Genomic DNA, 11458 nt, shown 5'->3' with positions numbered 1-11458 from the left:
CTTGGGTTTGAGTCAAGGCAGGGAAAACTTGGGTTTTGAGTCATGGCTACTGTTAGAAGATGGACAAATGAAGAGTAGCAGATTAACAGGCCGGGCGCAGTGGCTCACGCCTATAATCCCAACACTTTGGGAGGCTGAGGCAGGCGGATCATCTGAGGTCAGGAGTTTGAGACCAGTCCAGCCAACACGGCAAAACTCCACCTCTACTAAAAATACAAAAATTAGCTGGGCATGATGACACGTGCCTGTAATCCTAGCTACTTGGGAAGCTGAGGCAGGAGAATCACTTGAACCCAAGAGGCAGAGGTTGTAATGAGCTGAGATCACTCCACAGCACTCCAGCCTGGGCAGCAGAGCAAAACTCTGTCTGAGAAAAAAAAAAAGAGCAGCAGATAACAGAGAATAGTTCAAGGAAATCAAAGTGGGGAGGCTCAGGTGGAGGGATGGTAGCCTAAAGTTAAGGGTTCCTGCTTTGTGCCTTACACTTAGAGAATTAGGTACAGAAAAGAGAGCACAGGCCCAAATGCCTATAAGGGGCTAGTGCAGAAACATAAATGCATCCATGGAGTGGGTGTAGACAGTAGGAGATAGTAGACACTGGTAAGTATCAAATCCTGCTGGAATATAGGCTCAGAGTTACTACATCAACTACATTTTCATCAAGCCAGAAATTTGTATGCTATCAATCAACTAATTTAAAAATTACTTAGAAATATTGTATGGGCAAAATAAAATACATCTGCATATCAGATCTAGCCCATGGGGGATGAAAAACTTACAACTTCTAGTACAGGATTTCTTATCCTCAGTGCTATTAATATTTTGGGCCACCTAATTCTTTGTTGAGGGTTGGGGAAGGGAACTGTCCTGTACATTGTAGAATGTTTAGTAGCATCCCTGGCCACTACCTGCTAGATGCCAGTAGTACCCCTCTCCCCAGCTGTGACAACCAAAAATGTCTCCAGATATTGCATATCCCCAGGGGGCAAAAATGTCCCTGGCTGAGAACCACTGCTCTAATATAAATGGCTGCATGAAGCAAAAACTGGCATTCTAAGAATACAAGTAATTGCCATGAACACAGTCTATGTACTATGTGATTATGCATGTCATTAACAAATTAAGAATTTAAAACAATTCTCTCCCGTTATCTGTTTAGAATGTGCCTGTGTGTTTATGTGAGCATGAGGTTCATTTTAAGTAAACTTAAAATTTCCCAGACAACCAAGATTTTCTACTAGTAGGTGAACTTTGGAATAATTTTCTTCTCACCAATAATAATTGGATATTCTGGCTTGGTGCAGTGGTTCATGCTTGTAATCCCAGCACTTTGAGGGGCCAAGGCAGGAGGATCGCTTGAAGCCAGGCGTTCAAGACCAGCCTGGGCAACATAGACCTCATTTCTACCAAAAAAACACAAAAAGTTAGCTGGACTGGTGGTACATGCCTATAGTCCTAGCTATTCAGGAGGCTGAGGTGGGAGGATGCCTTGAGCCTAGGAGTTCAAGGTTACATTGAGCTATGATTACACTACTGCACTCCAGCCTGGGTGACAGAGCAAGACCCCATCTCAAATCATAATGATGATGAGTGGATATTTTCTCAGTAGCTGTGGAGACAGGATGATTGATAGCAAGAGTGCCTGCTCTAACTAAAGCACCTTTCTCAAGCTTTTTTAAAAAAACTATCTTTGTGGAAAAATTCAAAAGTATCTGTTTTTATTGCCATTTTCTCAGATGCGTCTTTTTTGGTGGTGACAGAGTAATAATCCAGTAACTATCACCTGGGCTTAAGAAATGAAGATGTTCTTGTTGTTTCCTAAGACTCCTCGGTTCAGTTTTACTGGTATGGAATCCTAAGGGTAAATCAATACACTATTTTAAAGGGAAAGATTAAATTCTTAATCTCTTAGAAAACAAATTTTGTATAAAACAAGAGCCAAAGAACTGACTGGGCTGTTTGTTTATTTAAAGGAAAACCTGAATCTCTGCATCATGTAATTTTTAACTTTAAAAAAACAAAAACATGAAATCCCTCTTAACATGCTACTGTATGTTCCATTAACGAAGAAAGCAAAGTGACCAAGTAGAAGTGTATAGGACAAGATAGTACCTCAGCCTGGGCCAAGGGGAGATTCAAGTAATTTATTTTTTTGCAGCCCAGTGGCAGAGAGTCTCTTACTCAGGTTGCTAAAGGGAGAATGTAACAAGAGAATTGACATCACTCCCTTCTTCAAAGCAACAAGGCATCTTGAAAACTCAACTTCCTGGTGAAGCTCTGTTGTCGGTAGCAGGAATTATTTCATCCATGTGAAAAGACAGCTGAGTCTGGGATGAAAACTCTTCAAAGGAAAACCTCCCCTCAACAGTCAGAATGAAGAACTTCAGCCAACACATAATCAAATTCACTTTTGGTCTATCCCAGAAATTTGCAGTGGGAAGAGAGGTAGGTACAGTTTCCCAGCCCACAGTCATTGCTTCATTCCTTGTCTGATCAGATGGTAGTTAGAAAAGAAGCTCTCCTACATCCATCTTCTATACCAGGAAAGAGGAAGAGTGGCAAAAGCAGAGTCTTGTGCCTTCAAAGATTCATTCTGGTTCTGTTGTGGGCTAAGGCATCCTGTTCCCAGTATACGCATTTTGAGATCAGATAGAGTTGCTCTTCCAGGAGTCAGCACCCATGCTCATGTCCGTCTTTCAGTTAAATCTCCTTGGTTTAGTAACTGTAAAAGATTGAAAGCAAATCTAGAATAGGTTACAGTTGAATTATACAAAAAATATTTCACAGTAAAAAGGATTAAGAGTGGAGGATGGAGAATGCACTACAGGGGTGAATGAAGGCTATCTACTTCCAAAGCAAACACATGCACGGACTGATTGATAGATGTCACTGTGGCCTTGGGACAGCACTTTAGCCATGTCATAAGGCTGGCATTTTAACTCTGGCAATCAAATATTCTGAGTCTATAAGCCAAACTATTGTTTGTGTAGTTACCTACTCATCAGTCAGTGACAGAGGAATCTCTAACTTACAGGGAAAACAGAAATGGTGGAACCAAAATCTTATACGTGTCAGCCAAAGGATAGGCTGAAGGCTCAAGTAGGAGAAGGAAATAGGAAGAGGAGCTGTTCCTTTATAAGTACTATATGAGAGCTGAAACCCACTCATAAAAGATCTAGGGGTTCCTTGGGCTTAAAAGAATGATAAGCCTAAGGGACTCCTGCATAATGGCAACTACCACTAACATTCTACTCTATACACAAGGCTCTATTCAAAGGAGTTTTGAAATAATGAAATTGGCTTCCATTTTAATATAAAAACAAAATGAGGCTGGGTGCAGTGTCTCACATCTGTAATCCCAGCACTTTGGGAGGCTGAGGCAGGAGAACTGCTTGAGACCAGAAACTTGAGACTCACTTGGGCAACACAGTGAGGCTCTGTCTCTACAAGAAAATTTTAAAAATTAAGCATGGTGGTACATGCTTGCAGTCCTAGCTACTTGGGAGGCTGAGGGAGGAGGATCACTTGAGCCCAGGAGTTCAAGGTGCAGTGAGCTATGATCATGCCACTGCACTGCACTCCAGCCTGAGTGACAGAGTGAGACTGTTTTCAGACACACAAAAATGAGATGGGAACAATTCAGTAAAATTCAGAACAAAAACAACTTATTAAAATCTAATCAAATAAATTCTTCAGCTTGAGATGTATTTACTTGGTGATCCTAATTTGGATGAAGGTAATTTATACAGTAGAATTTAATGATTGGGCTGGGCACCATGGCTCATGCCTATAACCCCACCACTTTGGGAGGCTGAGGGAGGAGGATTGCTTGAGACCAGAAATTTGAGATCAGCCTGGGCAACATGGTAAGACACTGTATCCACCAAAAAAAACTTTTTTTTTAAGAGTTTAATTATATGGAATTTAAAGACTTTTAAACAAAATCTAAAGAAAAAATTAAACCTTAAAGAAACCACATATTCCATTTGATGCTGTGTGGCAGGAAAGTTAAGAATAGTGTGTTTTTAATGGAGGCCAAGATCCAGATCTTTGCAGTCAAACTTAGCAAAGGTACTTTATGAGAAATATTATAGAATTTGTAATTTCTATTTTTGCCTTGATTTGGAAAGCATTCTAAGAGGTAGTCAAAACTAGCTGGGAATCTCTTATACTGGTTCTTGAGTTCAAGAATGTGAACTCAATGTAAATATGGAGCCCCATTTAGAATGACCTTTAGTAAGTATGACAGCCCAAAAGCCCTGGGGTTCCCAGTTGGGCCTGTGCAATGAGTCCTCCATCTAATTCTCAGATGTGGCACAATAATGAGGGAAAATAGAGATTGTCCACCTGAACCAGAGAGGTGACTTGTAGTTTCTGATATTTTTCCCATGGTAATTTTTCTTCTTTTTTTTTTTTTTTAAAGAGTTTGGCTCTGTCACCCAGACTGGAGTGTAGTGGCAAGATCATGGCTCACTACAGCCTCAACCTCCTGGGCCCAAGTGATCCTCTCACCTCAGCCTCCCAAGTAGCTAGGACCAGCTAATTTTATTTTATTTTTTGTAGACATGGGGTTTTCCTGTGTTGCCCAGGCTGGTCTCAAACTCCTAAGCTCAATTGATCCTCCCACCCCAGCCTCCCAAAGTGCTAGCCACCGCACCCAGCCTCTCATGAAAATTTCTGATAACAGATTTGGTTGTTCTCTGATATTCTTGATAAGCTATTTTTATTTTTAGAGCATATTTACAGGAATTACAAGTTCATCAGTAGACTTTGATCCATACTGCTTGGTGATCTCCAAAAAAGGTGAAACGGAAACGTGTTGCAAATAGCCTTCACCTTCTCTGGCACCTGAAAGTTCTTAAGGAATCAACATTCCTCACTCACTGGAGAAATAGCAAGTTATTACCTAGACCTTGGATGAGGAAGAGGGCTAAGCCTGGAACCCGGAGGGCCTCACAGCTTGAAAAAAAACTGAAGGTATTGGAGGACCCAAACTAGTGAAGAAAGAAAAGGAGGGGATAAGCAGTGGAAATGCCTGTGATAAGAGGAGGAGAATAATGGTAAAAGTGAAGAAAACACAAAAGAAGTGAGGCTCAGACAGAGGGTATGTTTGTAAATATACAAAAACCCATGAGGAAAAAGTGACAGTGCAGGATTTTGAGCTACATCCAGGACAGCACTTTCCCTTTTGTGTTGTTAATATTTTTCTAAGTGTTTTGGGCTTCCATTATGAAACTGGGTTTTGTGCCTTCCTGGAGTGAAGACCATACTTCCTTTTTTTTGTTTGATTTTTGGGATAGGATCTCTCCCAGGCTGGAGTGCAGTGGGACAATCATAGTTCACTGCAGCCTCGAACTCCTGGGCTCAAGTTGATCCTCCTGCCTCAGCCTCTGGAGTAGCTGGGACTACAGGTATGCACCACTATGCCTGGATAATTTTTTAAAAAACTTTTTGTAGAGACAGGATCTTGCTCTGTTGTCCAGGCTTGTCTCGAACTTCTGGCCTCAAGTGATCCTCCCACCTTAGCCTCCAAAAGTGCTGGGATTATAGACATGATCCACCACACCCAGGTCTTTCGTTTTTTAGGCAGCCTGTGTTATGCTGTCTCCCTGAGGCTGTAAGTGGGCAGCACCTATTATACATGGATGCTCTGAGGCCAATTCCAAGACTCGTGCCTAGGTTCTAGGGAACAAATATACTATTACTGGATATTCTGAATACACAAATCTGATCACGTCATACCCTACTTCAAACCATGCAGTGGTTCTTCAGTGCCCCCAGGATAAAATCATGCCTTGTAAGACCTTTCAAGAGACTAGCTTATCTTTCCAGCTCTCAATTTTCCTCTCCAGCCCATCTCTTCATCCCATGTCCCATCACACTCAACCCTATTTACAGTTCCACAGAGGCCCTCTACTCCCTTACCTTCTACCTTTGTACACACTGCTGTCCTTCTGTCTGTTATATTCTTCCAACTCCTACTTCTCCATCAAGATGATGTCTATTCATCCCTCCCACCTCAACTTAAACTCTAAAACATATTCTCTGACTTCTCCCAAGACTGGAACGTACTACATTTAAAAACTGCCAGTTTAGGCTGGGCGCAGTGGCTCATGCCTGTAATCCCAGCACTTTGGGAGGCCGAGGCGGGTGGATCACCTAAGGTCAGGAGTTTGAGACCAGCCTGGCCAACATGATGAAACCCCGTCTCTATCAAAAATACAAAAAAATTATCTGGGTGTGGTGGTGGCCGCCTGTAATCCCAGCTACTCAGGAGTCTGAGACATGAGAATTGCTTGAACCCAGGAGGTAGAGGTTGCAGTGGGCCGAGATTGTGTCACTGCACTCCAGCCTGGGCAACAGAGTGAGACTCCGTCTAAAAAATTTTAAAAAAAAAAAAAATGCCGGTTGATTAATTGGTCACTTCTCCCATCCTAACCTCACTGTACAGTGCAACTCCAGCACCATATATATAGTTATGAAGGTCCTAATTCTGCCTATAAGCTATTTGAGGCAGAGACTATATTTTGTTTACTATTGTATAACTAGTACCCTGCAGAATGCCCCACACATACTGGGTATGTGGTAACTAGCCGCTGAATGAATTAAATTTTCATACATCTGGCATTTATTTGGGTAACGTGGAGAATTTTAAAGATATTTACCAATACAGGAGAGAAAAGCTCTGAGGTTTCAAATATAGAAAAGAAAAGGCTAGGTGCTGTCGGTTGGCTTGCTCGAATAATAATGTGTACTAGGTAAAAGAAAAACGAGATGGTTTTCCTGAAATGACGATTTCAGGGCAACCCGATGGTTGATGAGAGAAGTATTTCTTGTATAAAAGAATCACAATTAGGCCGGGCGCAGTGGCTCATGCCTGTAATCCCAGCAGTTTGGGAGGCTGAGGCGGGTGGATCACCTGAGGTCAGGAGTTCAAGACCAGCCTAGCCAACATGGTGAAACCCCGTCTCTACTAAAAATACAGCCGGGCGTGGTGGCACATGCCTGTGGTCCCAGCTACTCAGGAGGCTGAGGCAGAAGAATCGCTTGAATTCGGGAGGTAGAGGTTGCAGTGAGCCGAGATGGTGCCACTGCACTCCAGCCTGGGCAACATAGCAAGACTCCACCTCAAAAAAAAAAAAATCATAATAAACACAGAGGGAACAAGAGTATTAGGATATCACCATTTTGCAGGCCTTAATGAAAAATAGATCTAGGCTATGATCAGTAATGGTTGCCAAAACCTTTACATAACCTACCAATCTTAAGATCAACTGATTGTCATGTGCCTCCTGATGAGATGTAATAGGAAGCAAGAGCACCATTTATGAAATATTCTTGCCAAGGGGGAAAAATTGAATCTAATCAAACCTCTAAATGTAACTACCAGTTCTTAGGAAATACAGTGGATAGAGAAATTAATATTAACAAAAGGAGTCAATCAGCCAAAACCAGAATGTGGGAAAATCTTTAGGACAAAAACTCCAATTCCTGGCCGGGCGCAGTGGCTCACGCCTGTAATCCCAGTACTTTGGGAGGCTGAGGTGGGTGGATCACTTGAGGTCAGGAGTTTGGGACCAGCCTGGCCAACATGGTAAAAGCCCGTCTCTACTAAAAATACAAAAATTAGCGGGGCTTGGTGGCAGGTGCCTGTAATCCCAGCTAATTGGGAGACTTGAGGCAGGAGAATTGCTTGAACCTGGGAGGCAGAGGTTGCAGTGAGCCGAGATCACGCCACTGCACTCTGACCTGGGCCACAGAGTGAGACTCAGTCTCAAAACAAAAACAAAAACAAAACAAAACAAAAAACCCAATTCCTTAAATAGATAACCATACTGAAAAAAAAAAGGACTATTATAAAGAGAATTAAGAGAAATATTAAACAAATGCAATATACAGACATTGTTTGAATCCTGACTCTAGCAAACCAACCATAAGATTTTTTTTTTTTTTTTTTTTTTTTTTTTTTGAGACGGAGTCTCGCTCTTTCGCCCAGGCTGGAGTGCAGTGGCGCGATCTCGGCTCACTGCAAGCTCCGCCTCCCGGGTTCACGCCATTCTCCTGCCTCAGCCTCCCGAGTAGCTGGGACTACAGGCGCCCGCTACCACGCCCGGCTAATTTTTTGTATTTTTAGTAGAGACGGGGTTTCACCGTGTTAGCCAGGATGGTCTCGATCTCCTGACCTCGTGATCCGCCCGCCTCGGCCTCCCAAAGTGCTGGGATTACAGGCGTGAGCCACCGCGCCCGGCCTCCATAAGATATGTTTGAGGGGGAGGAAAAAAAGAACACAGACTATTAGAGGATACAATAAATTATTGTTATCTTTGTTTGAAGTGGTAAAGATATTATAGTTTTTAATATTGTATCTTGTTAGAGGCATATACTGAAATATATACAGAAGAAATGACATGCCTACAATTTGCTTTGAAATACTCCATCATAAACAGCAACAACAACAAAAGGAGGAAAGAGATAAAACAAGAACAGTATAAAGTTAATTGTATTTTTGTCTTTTGAGACAGGGTCTCACTCTGTCACCCAGGCTGGAGTACAGTGGCACAGTCACTGCTCACTGCAGCCTCAACCTCCCAGGCTTAGGTGATCCTCCTACTTCAGCCTCCCGAGTAGTTGGGACCACAGGCACATGCCACCACGTCCCGCTAATTTTTTTTTGTATTTTTTGTAGAGATAGGGGTCTTATGTTGCCCAGGCTGGTTTTGAACTCTTGGATTCAAGCAATCCACTTGCCTCCACCTCCGAAAGTGCTGGGATTACAGGCATGGGCCACTGAGCATGGCATAAAGTTAACTGTCAAAGTTAGGGCCAAGCGCGGCAGCTCACACCTGTAATCCCAGCACTTTGGGAGGCTGAGGTGGGTGGATCACTTGAGGTCAGGAGTTCCAGACCAGCCTGGCCAACAGGGTAAAACCCTATCTCTAATAAAAATACAAAAATTAGCCGGGTTTGGTAGTGGGTGCCTGCAATCCCAGCTACTCAGGAGGCTGAGGCAGGAAAATTGCTTGAACCTGAGAGGCGGAGGTTGCAGTGAGCTGAGATCGCACCACTGCACTCCAGCCTGGGTGACAGTGGGACTCCATCTCAAAAAAAAAAAAAGTCAAAGTTAGGAGACAGGTGTGAGCTGCTGCTCTCAGCCCTAACTTCGACTTCGACGTGGGTTTATCATACTAGTCTCTCACTGTACTCTGAAAATTTCCATAATAAAAGCTTTAAAATAGAAAAATGAAGACAAGAAAAATGGAGGAGAAAGAGGAAGGCTCCGTAAGTGAGATATGTATGATTCATTCCAAAGCAGTTACCAGAAAAAGTGACTTAGGAAAGAACCAATGATATCAAAAGCAAAAACTTTAAATATAAGCAAAGACAATGGGTCATGACAATGAATAAAAAGAAAAGTCCTGGCAAAAGCATTAACATGTATGCCCAGAACCCTGTAATCCTGGGTACCCCCAAAGATATTAGAGAATAATGGAGAATATTCAATATAGGATGCAGAGTCATTTGAATGATGCAACAGCTTACTGTGGTATAAAGGTTATAATGAAAAGAAGAAGGCTGGGCGCAGTGGCTCATGCCTGTAATTCCAGCACTTTGGGAGGCTGAGGCGGGCAGATCACGAGGTCAAGAGATCGAGACCACCCTGGCCAACATGGTGAAACCCTGTCTCTACTAAAAATACAAAAAAATTAGCTGGGCGTGGTGGCACGCACCTGTAGTAGCAGCTACTCAGGAGGCTGAGGCAGGAGAATCGCTTGAACCCGGGAGGCAGAGGTTGCAGTGAGCCAAGAACGCACCACTGCACTCCAGCCTGGGCAACGGAGCGAGACTCTGTCTCAAAAAAAAAAAGAAAAGAAAAGAGGAGAAAAGACGGAAGAGCACCATAAAAACTAATGTAATACTGAAAGGATCCAAGCTACAGAGGTTTTGACAAAAGTTTATGCATATGAAATGTGCTCGTGATGAAGTCCACCACTCCCATGACACAAGACCAGTGAAATATCCCAAGATTCTAAAACACTGACCACTTTGCATTCTGTTTTCTGAGTCAAAGCCAAACTACAGAGTTGAAAGTGCTTTAGCTCAACCTCAAACCCTTTTTGTTTAGATCAGAAGTCACCAACCCCCAGGCCATGGACCAGCACTGGTCCGTGCCCTGTTAGGAACCGGGCCACACAGCAGGAGGTGAGCAGCAGGTGAGCAAGCATTACCACCTGAGCTCCACCTCTCCTGTCAGATCAGCAGCAGCAACAGATTCTCATAGGAGCGCAAACCCTATTGTGAACTGTGTATTTGAGGGATCTAGGTTGCGCACTCCTTATCAGAATCTAATGCCTGATGATCTGAGGTGAAACGAAACTGGTCCCTGGTGCCAAAAAGGCTGGAGACCATTGATTTAGGTAATGGTTCTCACTTAGCAAGCAAGTGAACAAATCTGTATATGCCCATTTGGTTAAGCCTGGTATCTCCCAGACATATGACCATAGCAGAATGAACAATAATTACGTTTAATGATTTTGTTACTACCTTTTTTGCTGAGGGACTTTTTCCAGGATGTTATTTCTGGAGAAAAGAAAGGGATCTCTAGGAAATACTTGCTCCTCTCTGGTACAGAAATTTCACCCAATTTACACAGGCCAGGCCCTCTTCTCTGAATAACTTAACAGGTGAGGTCAACATGCATTTATTCAGTGCCTGCTGTGTGCTTTTATAAAATAAAAGCTGTATCATGTTATAGTGTGGCAGAGAATAGTGGGAACAGACATCAACAAGGAATGTATATAAAAGAACTTTAAAGCCGGGAGTCCCAGCTGTGACAGACCAATCTCCAATTCATTAAGACCCTAACCCTCAGGCTCCTTTCAAGCTGAACTCATGCTTAATTTAAAGGAAAATATTCGTGCCAAAGTTTCCAGGAAATGGAAACTGGAGACTTTTTCAGGTCCTCTAAATTCTCAATCATTCCCCACATGAATTGTCACAGAAACAAAGGGCAAGAGACCACTTTACCTCTTGTGGATTTACTGCAGTTAAGACAGAAACTTCATATGATTGCCTCCCTGACTGCATGGTCACCAGGTGATGTGTCACATCAGGCACTGAAGACAGGGAACGTGGGGATCCTTCAGCAAGCACCTCTGTGAAGCAACAGAAAAATGTTTCAATGAAAAGTGAATCCAGAGATACACCTATCTGGATCATTAAGCCTCTCATTAACAACTCTAAAACTCTATTCCTCTATTTCCCACATTCCTCTATTTCTTCCAAGTTAATCCTGTCTGATAAGCATTATCAGTGAATTTGGAAAGTATTATAAAAAGAGAATAGAAAGGCAAGAAATCTTAATACAGGATTTAGAATAATATGGCGTTAGCACTTTTAACTGAATTAAAACCATGTATGAAACAGGCAAAAGTCTTAGGCAAGCAGGTAAGGGAACCAA

General features: G+C 42.7%; 1 protein-coding gene across 12 annotated transcripts in view; it reads right to left on the bottom strand.

Annotated features, from left to right (window-relative positions):
- Positions 1–1947: 1947 nt before the first annotated feature.
- The window catches only part of ZNF410 (zinc finger protein 410), a 45881-nt gene continuing 36370 nt past the window's right edge, over positions 1948–11458 (bottom strand). For all 12 annotated transcript variants that reach the window (XR_010150813.1, XR_010150816.1, XR_010150815.1 and 9 more), the window contains 2 exons: positions 11026–11153; positions 1948–2722 (listed from right to left, as the gene is read on the bottom strand). Coding sequence is in view for 8 of the 12 variants with exons in the window: in XM_063792685.1 (XP_063648755.1) it covers positions 2684–2722; positions 11026–11153 (167 nt within the window). In the remaining 4 variants the exon portion in view is untranslated. The remainder of the gene's footprint in view (positions 2723–11025; positions 11154–11458) is intronic.

This window comes from Pan troglodytes, chromosome 15 (genome assembly GCF_028858775.2).
Source record: "Pan troglodytes isolate AG18354 chromosome 15, NHGRI_mPanTro3-v2.0_pri, whole genome shotgun sequence".
Lineage (NCBI taxonomy): Eukaryota > Metazoa > Chordata > Mammalia > Primates > Hominidae > Pan > Pan troglodytes.
This window is presented reverse-complemented; position numbering and strand designations above follow the sequence as displayed.